Below are 15,549 nucleotides of genomic sequence, written 5' to 3'. Positions count from 1 at the left end.
ATTTTAATGTTTTCTGAAGATCTAATCATTTGTGATAGATGCAGCTGTAAAATGGGTTGAAACATTGACATGCCAAGTTGTTATTTCAAAAGGTCTGAGACTGGTTCTCGAATTGTTCTGGTTTTATGAACTTTAGTGATGGTTAAAATCAGTATTAATGTAGACACTGAATTGAAATGGCGCTACTCTGTGATTACTGTGTTGCAAAACTGTTGTCAATAGATACACTTTTGGTTTGAATTCCATACTAGTTCCTTTTCAGGGAGAGTGAACCTTGCACCATCGAATACTTTGCTCTATTTGAAAGCTGCAGTATTGTTTCCATAAATATCAGTAATAACTAAGTTCACTCCTCATGAGCTGATGTTTCACATATTTTGCTTGTTTGCTTTTAGAGGGTGACAAGTTCTTACTAGACTGCAAATAGAATCCTTATTTTTAAAATTAGGTAACTTGCATGTATTGGAGTGATTAGTTAAAAAAATACAAGAAGGATATAGGTAAGACAGTAACTGGTAAATGACACCATCTCAGTGACTGATCTGCAGGAGCATTATTTAATTTTTTTCTCAATGAATAGATTGTGTTGATCTTTTATAATATGCAGTTTTAGAATATACATTTTTATCTTGTTTTAGAATGATGTTACTACTATGAATTTTGATTGAAAATATGATGTATACAAGCATTAATTACTAGTTTCATTTGTTTCAGGTGCAGCTGCAAACCTGAGGAAAGAAGTCATCAGGAACAAAATCCGTGCCATTGGGAAAATGGCACGTGTATTCTCTGTTTTGAGGTTTGTGCAGCATAACTAAACTTTCTCTGCCAATTTTTGTTTTCCTTTCTCATACTCATTCTTAAATCTTTCCTTTTCTGTGTTGCATCTTCATAGTTCGTACATTGGGCGGGAGGAAATATAATGAAATATGAAGCAATTACACCAAAATAAATATGGAGGACGTACAGACTATCGTTGTTGAGGAACATAAGGGTACCCATTAATGGTCAAAGGGTGCTAACTTTACAGATTAACAAATATGGCCAATAAAAACTGTGAAGGCATAGAGCGTTAAAGCATTAAATCCTTTGCTTAATGCTATACTCATCTTCCTCACAGTCATGTAATAGAAAATGATCCTGTCTCGTCATGTTGGCATTAACATATTATTTCCATGCTACTTAATTTCTTAACGAAATGGTAGAATGCCTTCAGTCTCACTGCGGAAGTACGTCAACAGTCACTTGTGCTTAGTTGTGAAAATGACTACCTTTTAGTTAACAGAAGACAGTGTTGTTAGAACTTGTATGCACGATCAAGCCAGCAGGTAAGTGGGATTCATAGTCCCAAACTGTCAGAAGCATTTGCCTGTTTGTCAAGTTTGAAAGTCAGTATTGCATAACTCAAACTGAACAGTCTACTGATTAATAGAGAGAAGCAACCCTGTTGTATTTCAGCCACTTGACAGACAGTACGTACCTTTCCTGTACTGCATCTGAAAATACTTGCACCTTCTCCCTGTGAAGATGGTCCAGTGATGTGTACTCTCATTTCGTGAAGACGACTGAGAGTGCCTTGTAATTTGTGTATGGTTCATTGTAAAAAAAGGGGGGTGGGAGTGGGGGGGGAGAGAGAGAGAGAGAGAGAGAGAGAGAGAGAGAGAGAGAGAGAGAGAGAGAGAGAGACTGGCAGGCATGCATATATTTTTCCAGGAAATCAATGGTTGAAACATTTATATCTGCAGTGGAACAAGTTGTAAATAAGATTATTGAAAAAAAATTGTTTAATTTTTCAGGGAGGAGAGTGAAAGTGTTCTTCAGCTAAAGGGATTGACACCAACAGGCTCTTTGCCACTTGGTGCCCTCTCAGGTGGAAAAACTTCACTTAAGAATGGTGAGTTTTAATGGCTCCCTTAAAAATATTTCTGTTTGATCAATTTACCAACTCAGATTCATTTGTTGTGAAAATTTTTAAGAAAGTGTTCTATGTTATCATGTTATCTTTGGAATTACGTAACATGGGATACTATAATTTTCGAAGTGACAGTATTGAATCTAGATGACAGAGAATGAAACATGAGACAGTATAGATTATAGCATGCAACGTATGAGATTTCAATTAATGAAAGTGTCAAAATTTTTAGAAGGGAAAAACTGTGTTTGTTCATAAGTTTAACTTACTTGGAGATTTAAATGTGTTGCCCTTGGGGCTGGTGTCTTACCTTAAGAACTGACAGGTGATTTACACATGTTGTTGTTCCACTTCATAGCAGGGGAGGCAGATTCTGTTTCCAATTGCACCCCCCCCCCCCCCTCCTCTCCCTTTACACATGCATACCTCCCCCTCCCTCTTTCCCACTCCCTCCACCACCCCTCCCACTCCCTCCCCCCCAAAGCACAACAAGCAGTTCCACTGACTGATGATATTAGCCACTATTTTTATATACAGAGCTGTTTTGTACTATTCCGGTAATTTTTCTGTTGTTGTACTGTTTAGCCTTAGGAATATTATGAATTTTGTCGTGTAATGTGCTCAGTGTCTAACCTGAACTTGATTTGATTTTGGTGGTTCTACAGCCTTACAAGGTTTCTCACCAAATCACAAGATAACATCGTTTGCTGAAGCTAAGGGTTTGGATGCTATAAATGAAAGGATGCCACCAAGGAAGGATGCTCCACCAACACCAGCATCTGAAGACAAAAAGCCACTGCAACAAGGAAACCAAACAAATAATTCGCATACAAACACCAATGCTCACTCGTGAGCTTATATGGTGAAAAGAATGATGCAAGGTGTGTGCAGTTTTGTGGATGTTTTAAAGTAGTCTTTCGTAATGACAATTTGTGTTTGTACAGCAGACTGAATTATGATGTGTTGTTGAAGTAATTTCAGATGTGAAGTACATCCAGAGAGAAAGCTAATGGTTTCCTTAGACTAGGCAGAAAGTTATCAAGGGCCACTGAAAACATAACAATTCTCCTCTACTCCAGTGCATAATTAACTGTACTTACAAACTAGATTTCCCACTAAATGGACCCTTCTTCTGGTGTGTTCCACAGGCATCTTTTCTCATCTATTACTAGTTCTTTTTCTTTTTGCTTGTAACTGTTCATGTGATTTTCAACATCATTCTGTTGTATCACATTTTAGCATTAATATGTATTCCACCTGCACTTACATTACTCAGGATATTCTAAATTACTTGTCTATTCATGTATTATACCCTCATCTTTGTCAGGATTTTGAATATCATATTATTCGTTAAATATGTGAATGCTGTTGTGACCGAGCGAGGCGGTGCAGTGGTTAGCACGCTGGACTCTCATTCGGGAGGACAACAGTTCAGTTCCGTGTCCGACCATCCTGATTTAGGTTTTCTGTGATTCCCCTAAATCACTCTAGGCAAATGCTGGGATGGTTCCTTTGAAAGGGCTTGGCCAACTTCATTCCCCGTCCTTCCCTAATCCGATGAGACAAATGACCTCGCTATTTGGTCTGCTGTTGTGAAATTCACACACACTAAGGAAATATCTTGATTTTTCTTAAATTTTGATTCTTTTAACAAATGCAAAATCAGAACAGCCTCTATATTGCCATTATCCTTTCTGAAACTAAATCCATTGAGTGAGGTGCCACAGCAGTAAGACACTGGACTTCTGTTCATGAAGAGAGTGGTTCAAATACCTGTCCATCCATCTATATGTAGGCAGTTAAATTGCTTAAAGTGAATGCAAGGATGATTTCTTTCAGAGGGCATGGCCTATTTATTTCCCCATTCTAGCTTGTGCTGAGTCTGTAATGACCCCATTTCCAGGATGTTAATCCCTAATCTTCCTTTCTCCTCCTTTTTTTGAAACAAAGTTGGTACTCATCCCCCTTAAAATTTGTATTTTATTCTTTTGTGGATTAATTTAATTGACACTTGGTAAATATGATATGTCAAGCTGATTGCTTACAATTCAAAGATTAATTAGTGGTCATGATTACATCAGATTGGAAATCTAGGGGCATATTTTCAGTTATATACTTTTTTGACATTGTGTCGTGCAATGTTCAAATTCCAATACCTCTTATTGCTTATATTAAATTCTGAGGTATGCTTTCAACCTCTTCTGACTTGATTATTAGTCCTGTTCTGTGAAACACGGACAAACATTAGTGGTTATTTCTTCATCAGCCTCCTCTTCTTCTTTGATAACACTTTGGAGACAGTTCTTCTCCACTCAACATATTTTTAAATTTAATACTCCTCCACGTCATGCCAGTTAATTCTTCTTTTAATGTTATTTCTTAATAATTTAAACTCTGTTCCCTTAATATCATACATTTTGCGATCTTTATTCATGATTTTTTTTGTGTATGTTCTGCCTGTACTATTTTATTGTTTACTACATTCCATTCCTCTTTTGCTGAATTATCCTCAACACAGTTATGTAGGTTGTGACTGACTGCCTCAGAGAATTTTCAGCATCCCACTTTGTCACACACTGTTTTTCTTTATTATTATTATTATTATTATTATTGTTGTTGTTGTTGTTGTTATTTAATTCTAACCTACTGTCCATTACTGTTAAGTTCCACTATTTATCAATGTGTGTTATGTGTGTTCAAAAATACACTTTGAAATTATAAATGTTAGTTTAATCATCGTATATTCCAACTGAGGATACCTCATACCCCAGTCTTTGTGTCGACATTCTGTTGTGATTTTGGGAAAGATGTTAGCTATCACTTGCTGCAAAACCCTAGTCTCCTTCAATTCTCATTTCTTTCCTCCAGCACCTATTATTCATTCTTTTTGATGTTGTTTTCCTCTTTTATGCTGATGGTTCCTAATTGTCAGCTTGTTGCGTGGATTTGCAAAACTGTACATTGTTCGTTGGTATTGATTTAGTTTGTGTATGGGAGAATAAACCTGTTGTAAGATTGTAAGAACTCACCATTTTACTTTTATTTGTTTCTTTACTGTGCCAACTCTTGTTTCACAAATCAGTGATGCTGTTGTTATTACCATATAATCATCTGACCAAAGTTCTTTTTTTTTCCATTTCACTTAAGTAACCCTTACTAAATGAGACACAAGCTTCTCATGTCTCTTTTCATGTCATCTGGCTCTCCCAACATTTTATGTTACAGTGTGTTAGTTTCATTTGCCTTCTAATAAACCATTCGATTTGTTGTGAGATGCTTTTAAGACAGTTGTTTTTCTTCCACAGGTGTACCTTAAATTAAGAGACTGGTAACAGAATTAATATGTATATGTGCACTTCCGTAAGGTGATACAAACAATAAAATTGAAGTTCTCAGAATGTTTCATGGTAGACATGCTGATGGTGATCTGCACATATGCAAACTTTAACCAAGTGTTTGTGGTTTTCAGGTGGCAGTCTTCGGCTGGTCTACTCTTCTGTGAGCGGATGTGCCTGCTCTTTGACACCCTGCTCCCTGCCCTCCCCTTTATCAGTAGGTTATATACCATACCGACAATGTGAGCGCTACAGAAAAAGCAGGTGTAAAGCAACACGTTGGCAATGGGAACACTAGCATCTCTGTATGCATCTCTTGCAGTGATACCTTCTTCTATTTTTAAAGTAAATGGCAAGGTGATAAGTTCCAGTCTGTATGAGAGAAAGAGAGATGGATCACAGTTTTCTCAAGAGTTAGCCTCTTTTTCTAATTGTATTCATTTGTGTATTTGAAGAGTCATTACATCCATATATAAAACAGTACTTTTAGACAGTTTTTGTATATATTACAGTAATAAGGAAAAATATAAAGTTTCCATGTGTGTTATTTAAATAATATCACACACACATTTTCAGTCATTTATTTTATGATTTTGCTAGTGTTTTAGACTTGTCTTTTGTATATAGTGATAAACAGAATTCAGTAAGAAACTCTTTTAGATTTAGTAGATGTATGCATTTTCATATTAAAATGTTTCATGCATGCAGCATGAGAGTATTAAAAAATGCTAACTCTTACAGGACCCTAATCCCTCTCTGTCTCTCACTTTTGTAACAAGGGTAAAACACCCTTGCGGATTATATTGACAGTCAATTATGGTTCATCATTTGGTGTAGTCATTAGAAACAATTCTGTATATTTCCGTGTATTTGAGTTGTTGTATATCTATACAGAATAAAGGCATCATTATTACATCATGTTATGATGGTAACGAGTTGCCAAATATACAGAATTGTGTTCTGGTGAAAATGTTAGCAGTCTTTTGTCGGGTTCTATGTTTCAAATCAAATTATCATTACCACAGGTACAGATATTAGGGAAATTAAGCAATTCCTGCATTGTGTAGATCAAATGTATGGTGCAAACCATTCTTATATATGTATTACTGTTTCCATTGCCTTAACAAAAGTTGTAAAAAGTTCAAGGTGATGAAGAAATATTAATGAATCATACCATTTCCTTCATTACATACCTTACATTTTTTGTGTGTATTCCTTGCTAGAAAAATGGAAAGAAACAAAAAAAGTTGCTGTTTACTACCATGTTGTACTTATTCGTTTTCTTGTACAAACCATGTTACATAATTTTGTTAGGGCTTATGCGGTCCTGACTACACAGTTTTATTCTAAGTGGTGTGTGTGTGTGTGTGTGTGTGTGTGTGTGTGTGTGTGTGTGTGTGTGTGTGTGTGTGTGTGTGTGTGTGCGCGCGCGCTAATGTCCCTCGGAAGAATGGTGGTGCATAGCATTATGCTACATTTCATTTGAATGGATGATAGAGTAACTAGACTTCTAGGAGGATGTTATTAATGTTTTGTTTCCTATGTATTTTCTCCATGTTCTATGAACTTGTTCCCATAAAATTAATTGAATTGTTATACTGAAGAGTTATTTACATTTTTATACCTGTGTATGTTAACTGTATATACAAATATATATATATATATAAATACATATACACAAACTGTTTTTAAGTGATGTTTGTGCTCTTTGTAGAACTCTTGTTAGAAATGTTGTTTTCAATCTTGGAGCAAACCATCTGTAATGTGCAATTGTGGCTCTTCATTGTTGCATATTATGAATGAAGCATGCATGTGAGTGAGTGCTTGTGGTTCATATAATTAAAGACAACTGTAAATATGAATTCAGATTCTTTAAATGCGTCTCAATATAGTGATAAAAAATAAATATAATGTATGTTTGCAGAGTACCGAGGGACAACATTTCTTTGTAAAATAAGGAGAAATGAAAATTAGTAGGAAAATTTTTTCCCCATTCATAATTGAGTAGAATAATTCTTCCTGTCTGTTCTAATGCCAGTCTGTTTTTACTTGGCAGGAACAATATCTAAAAGAAAGTAGCTTATGCGTTCTTTTTTTTTTTCCTTTGCCAAAAGGCAGAATGCCGTACATTCTGAGAATAACCAACATTCATTAAGAAGACTTTACTGTTCTCTATTAAAGCCTTCAATATACATATTCTTGGAATACATTTAAAGAAATTATTGCTTGAATGTAAATAAAACACGCCATAATTTTATTTTTAGAGCTCCAGTTTGATGTGAAATTGGAGTTGTTATTTTCTACATAACTATCTGTGTAAAGAAAGGAATCTACTAAGACATTTTATAGAGGAAAATATTTTCAGTGACTATGATACTTCTGATTTGTAAACACTAATTCCACTACATTCACTTTACTTCATGTTATAATTCATAAGTATTCAGATACATCTTGAAGTCGGAGTACCATAAATATCTTCCTGTGATTTTTTTTAAATTTGTTTTATTTTTTTTTATTTTTTTTTTAAGTGAAGCCAGTTCAGCACACATGTTTATTGTACCTTGTAGACCAGACTGAAGTGCAAAAGAAATGGATGCTGGTAATCAGATTGCATTTCATGTCTGTCATTAACTCACAGAATGAGAGGAATTTCAGAAATAAATCAAATACATTAAAAGCTTTTACAATCCACAATAAAATGGTACCTTTATTATCATGATGTAATTATGTTTGATAACAGTAATGCATTCATTCAAGGGACTGTTTTCATGGGTGTGTGATCATCTTGCCGACATTGTTGATTATATAAGTGTTATTATTGCTATATAAATATATATATTTATTGCAAGATATTGGAAAAAGAGACATTATCAAAGATCTTGAAAGCTCCTTCCTCACCTTTAATTTTCTTTTACTTGTTTTGTTCAGAGTGTATAAAATGACTTTAAAAGCAATTGCCATACATGTATTTAAATCTGAGTAATGATAGTGTTCTGTTGAGTCAGTATATGAATAAACTAATAAACCACTTTAAAATAATATTTCAGTATCTACACTTTCATAATAAGTTTTATATATAATTGAGCCTGACCTGTATTTATTTAATTTATTCTAAAACAAGTATCAGATAATATTTACTTTTCTGTTGACTGCATATGCATAACCAGAAAAAAAATAGTATCTGTTTCTTGAAGTTGCTGTTCACATCCTTCCATTAAAGGATCAGATTTGTGTTTGTGAAAATTTTTATTTCATACACAGATTATTGTTTGAAAAATCTTTATTAACAATGATATGGGGTTTTATGATAGATTTAAAATGAAGAAACTCATATTTAGTACACTTCGTTATATATCACTTTGATTGACTGTACTTTTTTACCTTTTTAAATTCAGTTGTGGGTTTCATCCCTTTTACTTTTGATTATAACATTTGTGTAAGAATAATTCAAAGGAAGGATTCCAGAAACAAGATTTTATGACAAAATGAAACAATACGTGTGAAAGAAAATTCTGATCATTTTATACGGTACTCTTAAATGCTTATGAGTAGATTTACTAATTGATTGAGAGGTACATGATAACTTTTTCTGAACTCTTCATCACTAATGGGAACTTGAATTACGTGGTCTCTCTCTCTCTCTCTCTCTCTCTCTCTCTCTCTCTCTCTCTCTCTCTCTCTCTCTCTCTCCCCCCCACATCTCCCTTTCTTTTCTGCCCTAGACTTCCTCTCCAGATGCTCCTTCCTCTTAAAACGGGAAGTTAACAATTAATCTATTCAGTCACTCACTTCTAATTTTTGTAACTGCATTTGAAATTGTGTTTTCTCCTCATTTAGTTGCATGGAGTGCCGTCTCTAATGCAGAGAGAGAAACTGTTAACAGTAAATATCTTTGAACTGAAATGGGAGCAAATATGTATCCTTACTTTTAGTTTCACTCATTTGAAACTTACATTCAAGTATCTTATAATGATTTGCTATGTAACATCTTCAATATTTATTGATGAATCATCATGTAATATTTTATCAATTTAAAGGCATAAAAGCACATAATTTTCCTAATTAAAATCGGTTTGTGCAGTGTATGGAAAAGTGTTGAATATGAAGGAGAGGGGATTGGAGACATGCTACTCCATTATATTGTATGTTAACAACATCAGAATTATTTTCCCCAGATGGGTATAAACAATTAAAGAACAACATTTTTGAAAGTAATCTTATCTTTATTCCTTTATCTAGTACTCCAGCTGTTTTGTTTCCCTTGGCTTCTTCTTTGTCTTTACTTCCCGGTACACCTTCTGTCATCTCTCTTTAAATCAACTTAACTCTAACACATGCACCATTTTATTGTTCTTCCAGAAGAACTTATCCTTTATTATTCCTTTGGCTGTTGTAATCTTACCTATTATGTTTTTCATTTTCTTGTGGCTCCTTATTATTTAATTTATTCTTAACTTCATTATGCTTCTATTTCTGTATAGTTCACATCTATCACTGGCAATTCCGTCTATAAGCAGGCATCCTATGATTATTAAGACAATTAACTAATTTGTTACCTAGTGCTAGCAGGAGGCAACAACATGCTATGTCTTCTTTTATATGGCACTGATATCATATCTGTTGTAATACAAAAATAATTAATATATTGTGATGTCTTAGTTATTGTATTAAAAGGTGAAAAAAGGGTTAGGGGGATGGGTGGACTGTGCGAAAGAAAAGGAATGGGGGCAGAAATGAAGAAAAAGGTAGGTGGACTGGGGGAAATACAACTGGAGGTAAGAGAAGTTGCAGTGGGATGTATGTCCTTTGTCTAGATGATGTCTAATGAACTTATTTTTCTACTTTATTGCCAGTGTTTTAGTTCATTTTGTCTCCTAATATCACACTTAATTGTTTCTAATGTTCTTTCATATTTGTTGGCAGATCACGTAGTTAATGAACTACCCAACTCCATTTCATCAAACTATGATTTCTATGTCAAATTGTTCAGACTGTGAAGCTTTTATGCTACTGGTTGAAGTAGAATTTTGTATCACTCTGGTTTCTTAATGTTTAAAAGTTTCCAATTGTGTTATTTATTGGTTAATGTGTTCAAATGGATGTAAAATGGAAAACACAGTGATAACAAAACTAACTAGTCTGTTTGTCAAAAATGTTTTGTACTATACACACACATTACAGTATAAATTACATGTATCTATTAAATATTACTATTCATATAAAGATATGAATATTCATACATATATATTATACACAAACACAAAAAATAAAGCTACATACATGTGTCCTCAAATTTCTTTGAGTTTCTCATGTATGTGAAAATAGCTATATGATTAATACCAGTAACATAATAACAAAATATATGCTGTAAATAATTAATAATATTATGGTGCAATTTCTAACAAATCCATAAACCCATTCCACATTTTCAACACTCATTGTTAGCATATTCATGTCCCATGTTTCCTCATAAATTATGAATGTTTGCATTGTCTCAAAGCAATTTCTCAGATTCTAAAATAAAGCCTCTTTTTACCAAATGAATTTTTAGCTAGTTTCTTTTGTGTAAAACAAGAATCTAATAACATAATGTAACTGTAAGGTTCTGCAACAAGAGCACCATTGATTCAAGTCTTATTCCTACCCCACCCATTTGTGAAATTTGATTTTTTTCCATCTGTTTGTGGGGTATTCTTAAGTAGTCAGAGATGTATAAGAAATTTCTCTATAGATGCAATTCTAAACCAGCGACAAGGAGAAAAATCAGAATTCCAAATAGCGATACTCCAAAACTATGCTAAAATAAATAAATACCCGATGATTTTTGTAAAAAATTATGTCTGCTAATGTATAAATTTAAAATTTATTAAGCAGTTACTAGTAATTAATGTGAGTAAACTCATTTCCAGACTGTTTTGCAGCAAAGTCTGAAATGACCAGCAAAAAGTGTACTAGTTATGTGTTGTTAACTTACAGTATCACACATGGGGGTAATAAGCAATCAGTAAATATAAGCTTAAGAGGTAAAAACAGTACTTCCAATAGGAAATTTCATCCTACAGCGAATCCAAGATTAATTATGGATCAACATCTTTATTTAGTTACTCACCATTCTTTACCTGACATCTTTCAGCGTTTTTCCTCTCTTCCAATGTTCCCTTGAATCGAAACTTGTTTTAGTGTTTTTTTTTATTTTATTTTTATTTAGGCTTTAAGTAAATAGCTTTTGGATTGCCATTGGATCTGCTAATATCCACATATTTGCCAAGTTTGCTTAAAAAAAAAAAAAAAAGAAAAAGAAAAAGAAAAGAAAGAGGCTGGCGCATAAGTTCATAGTGTAGTTTTGATGTTAGTGTTCTGGTTGTTATTTTTCAATTGTCATTTTTTATTTGTAGTTCACTATTGTTATTTGAGTTTACATATTGTATTTAGTCATTTGGAGATAGTACATGGAGCTATGGACACTAGAAATGAAATGCCAAGTGGAGAAATTGGAACATTCCCCATATTTTTCTGTCTGTGTTCATTAGGGGGGTGACAGCAGTGGAGGCAGCCAGAAACATTTGTGCTGTGTACGGCGATAATATTATTGGAGAGAGCACTAATTTTGAGGAGGATTGTTTTGATATTAGTAACTCTTCCGAGGTATGGTGAAGATAATTTGAATGCATCAATCCACATCACTGTACTCAAAATATGGCAGATATGATGACCTGTGATCATTCCGCCATCGTTCAACATTTACATGCAGTGGGGAAGGTTAAAAAACTGGGTGTATGGGTGCCGCATTCTCTAAGCAAAAATCACAAAAATCAGCAGGTGGCCGTATATGAATCTCTGCTTGCCCATCATCAATTGGCTCATGAACACCAACTACTACTCCTACGCTGTATCATTACTGGGGATGAGAAATGCTGTATTTATGCTAACATGGGGAAAAGAAAGGAATGGCTGAGCCCAAACATAGCAGGAACTCCCTGTACAAAGACCTGCACGCATCCACAAAAGGTAATGTTAAGCATCTGCTGGAAGAGCAACGGAGCAACGGTGTGATGTAATATTAATTGCGTTACCCAAGTGCAACCTTCTTCACTGACATTTGTTTTTGACAGCTGGAATGACTTGTAGGTGCAGTGCAAGAACAGCGACCAGGAAGACTGCGTGAAGTGATGCTACTCCATGAAATTCCTATGCACATTCTGTTGGACTGACAAAAAACATTGTACAGGAGTAGGGTTGGGAAGTGATTCCACACCCACCTTAATCAGCTGATCTTGTGCCCTCAGACTTTCAACTTTTCCACTCTATATCGAACAACCTTTGAGGAGCTTCCTTTCCAGATGAAAATGTGCTCCATACCTGGCTCGATGACTTCTTCACCCCAAAATCACGATTTCTACAGTTGCAGAATCAAAACGTTACCCCATTGTTGGCAAACTCTTGTAAATAGCGAAAGAGAATAATATTATGGCTGATGACTAAAGTCTCTGTTATATGTATCTATTGTGTTTATTAAACTTATGGAAAAATCCTATGAACTGATGCACCAATCCAATAGATATGCAAAATATATGTTATTCTATGATAATTCTCCAGTTTCCTGGGTAATAATACTCATTCGTCAAGAAATGGCCATTGAAATTATGTCATGATGGCAGTATGCAACAAACATAAAATTGGTATGGAGTGTACTACATGCGTGAATATGCAGACAGTGAGCATTTCAGCATAATGAAAGATTATACAGTAGATTTCTCATTAATAAATCACATTTTAATGTTGGTTGTCTCTGAGTAGATCATGTTATTCCCTGTGAAGAGAGGAAGAACATATAAGAGCATATCAGAATTTGATAGCGGCGGGATGTGGCCTACTGCGACTGCAGTTTTTCATTTCACTATTGCTGCTTACATTTGTTGGGGTTCCTTCATTGTGATGTGAATATGGAATTAATGGATTCAGAAGGACCTAGCTTAATGCTATGCAGAATCTTAATGGTCCCATCTGAATAGTGCCTGATCATACAGCCACACTAGTACCCTGAATCAGGAAACATGCTTCTTTGCAGCAAGATAAGTGATCACACAGACACTGCGGCACTGTATGGCATATTGAGAATGGTTAGGACAGTGACCATTGTTGTGGCTTCCCTTGACGAGACAGCAGAAGTAGGTGAACTTACAGTGATGCACCCAATGAGAACATGGGTCACAGCAGTGTCACCATGCTACATTTTGAGATGATGCTCTTTTTTTGTGTATAGCATCACAATATACATAAGTATGAGTGGTTTCTCTGTAGTAGAACTAATGTTGACATGCTGCATTCATTTTTGTCATGCAGCTCCAGCACATTTCATGATTGTGCAGGATGCCACTGGACATACAATACAAAAACTCTAGTTTGAATAGCTGCTCATTTTGACAGTTGGATTCATTTGTGACAGGCTGTGGCTGTGGCTGTGGTCTGTTAGAGGTGTCCACGACATTATCTGTCAGCAGGGTTACATGTTGAATGAGATACCTGACTCATGTTAGTTATTGAGGGTGTTTGATTGCTACCCTTGCCAAAATATTCTTTAGACTCCTCTCCCATTAAATACATTTGGTTGTGAGTTCCTGAGAAACTGTTAGGCCACCACTCATCAACCACTACAGTAATGTAATCGGCATAAAGGAATGGATGCGTGTAGGAAAATAAACATTGTGTGTTGGAATAGTTGTGCACAGTGTATATGCAGTAGTATGAGATCCAGTATATTGACAAATGGAATCCAGTGGTATTGCATCTGATGTCAGTAGTACAGAATATAGTATGACAGCAATAGTCCAGGTGGTAGAGGATGGAACTTGATATGAAGGCAGTTGGCCCTGTGCAGTGTAAATGTGTGCTTATGTGCTTTTTCTGCAGACAGAGAACAGAAACCATTGGTGAAAGTGCGTGTTGTGTACACAAACCACTATTTTGACAATGCCAGTGGAAACAGTTATTGTGTGATGAAAAAGCAAAATTTGTTGCATGCAAGGTGATATAATTGTTAAAACACTAAGAAGCTGAACCATTCAGTTACAGTGATTGATTATTTCATTAGATTGGGCATACAATATGGACACTATGGAAAATACGGTCAAAATAGAAGACTGTCCGAGGTATCAAAATGGTTATTTTTGCACAAAGTGAGGACTGCAAACTGTTATTTTTCTCATCTTGGTGCTGATTTATAGTTACCAGTAACTGTCAGACATGTATGACAAATTTTTTAAAGGATAAACATCTCCTATTCGAGAAACAACTGTAGTAGCATGCTGTAACAACCAAATATGAACAGGCTAGACGATATGGTAAAGTGATCTTCACTGATGAGAAGAGGTTCCAAATAGATTTCAAAAAGACTGGCATGATCAGAGAACAGGGCAGCAGGTAAGAATGAGCAGAAATTTTGATGGTGGAAGTGTTGTGATTAGGGCAAACTTCTGCACTATAGTTAGATCATGCATTGCTTGGCTGGACACTGGAATGAACTATACGATGTGCACTGTGATTCTAGAGACAGAAATGATTAGATCTGTGAGGCCCTATTAAATAGAAGTCTAATATTTAAAAATATAATTCATTTGTGCATGTTTTTGCTACAATCAAAAAGTGGTTTGAAGATAAAGATATCAATGTCTTGCCATGGCCTGCACATAGTGTGGATTTTAACCTTGCGGAAAAAACTTTGGGGAATACTAGCAAGGTGTGCTTATTAAAATGGAAGGCAGTTTGAGGCCATATGTAAGCTAAAAAGAGCAATACAATATGATTGGGTGATAATTTCACTGAAAAAATTGTGAACCCTAACAAAATCAGTGGCGCAGACAATTTATCAGGTAATTAGATAGAACAGAGGTTGGACAAAGTACTAGCAATGGAATAACACAACAGGGCAGTGAGTGCCTTTATACCAATTTCCACCCAGGAAATTTATTTTAGTACTGATGTTATAAAAGAAATTACATAATTAAATTGATTTTTTGTCTTATATGCATATACTACTCTGATGATAAACTTGATATATAGACACCGTACAATTACTTATGTAAGACCCCTGCCTTTATACTGATTTCCACTATTGTATGACTGATGCACTGAAGCAGCATGGAATGATGTATGCACGTCACTTAAGCTCAGTTCAACATGATGCCCAGCTATGCTAGCTCTGTTGCTGCTGCCAGAGGTAGCAGCTCTGTGTACTACGTTTAAGACCCTGTTTATGTCAAATCACAGTTTTAATTCTATATTGTTCCTGCTATATTCTGCATC

General features: G+C 35.0%; 1 protein-coding gene across 3 annotated transcripts in view; it reads left to right on the top strand.

Moving 5' to 3' along the window:
• LOC126336689 (serine/threonine-protein phosphatase 2B catalytic subunit 2-like) overlaps positions 1-8,288 on the top strand; it is a 778,905-nt gene extending 770,617 nt beyond the window's left edge. For 2 of the 3 annotated variants that reach the window (XM_050000640.1, XM_050000637.1), the window contains 4 exons: positions 721-799; positions 1,797-1,894; positions 2,578-2,793; positions 5,382-8,288. In XM_050000640.1, the coding sequence (XP_049856597.1) occupies positions 721-799; positions 1,797-1,894; positions 2,578-2,765 (365 nt within the window). In that variant the 3' untranslated portion in view covers positions 2,766-2,793; positions 5,382-8,288. Of the gene's footprint in view, positions 1-714; positions 800-1,796; positions 1,895-2,577; positions 2,794-5,381 lie in introns of all 3 variants that reach the window. The other variant, XM_050000639.1, reaches the window with a different exon arrangement.
• Positions 8,289-15,549: the final 7,261 nt, after the last annotated feature.

Source organism: Schistocerca gregaria, chromosome 2 (genome assembly GCF_023897955.1).
Source record: "Schistocerca gregaria isolate iqSchGreg1 chromosome 2, iqSchGreg1.2, whole genome shotgun sequence".
NCBI lineage: Eukaryota > Metazoa > Arthropoda > Insecta > Orthoptera > Acrididae > Schistocerca > Schistocerca gregaria.
Note: the sequence above shows the minus strand (reverse complement) of the source record. Positions and strands in the feature narration are given on the sequence as shown.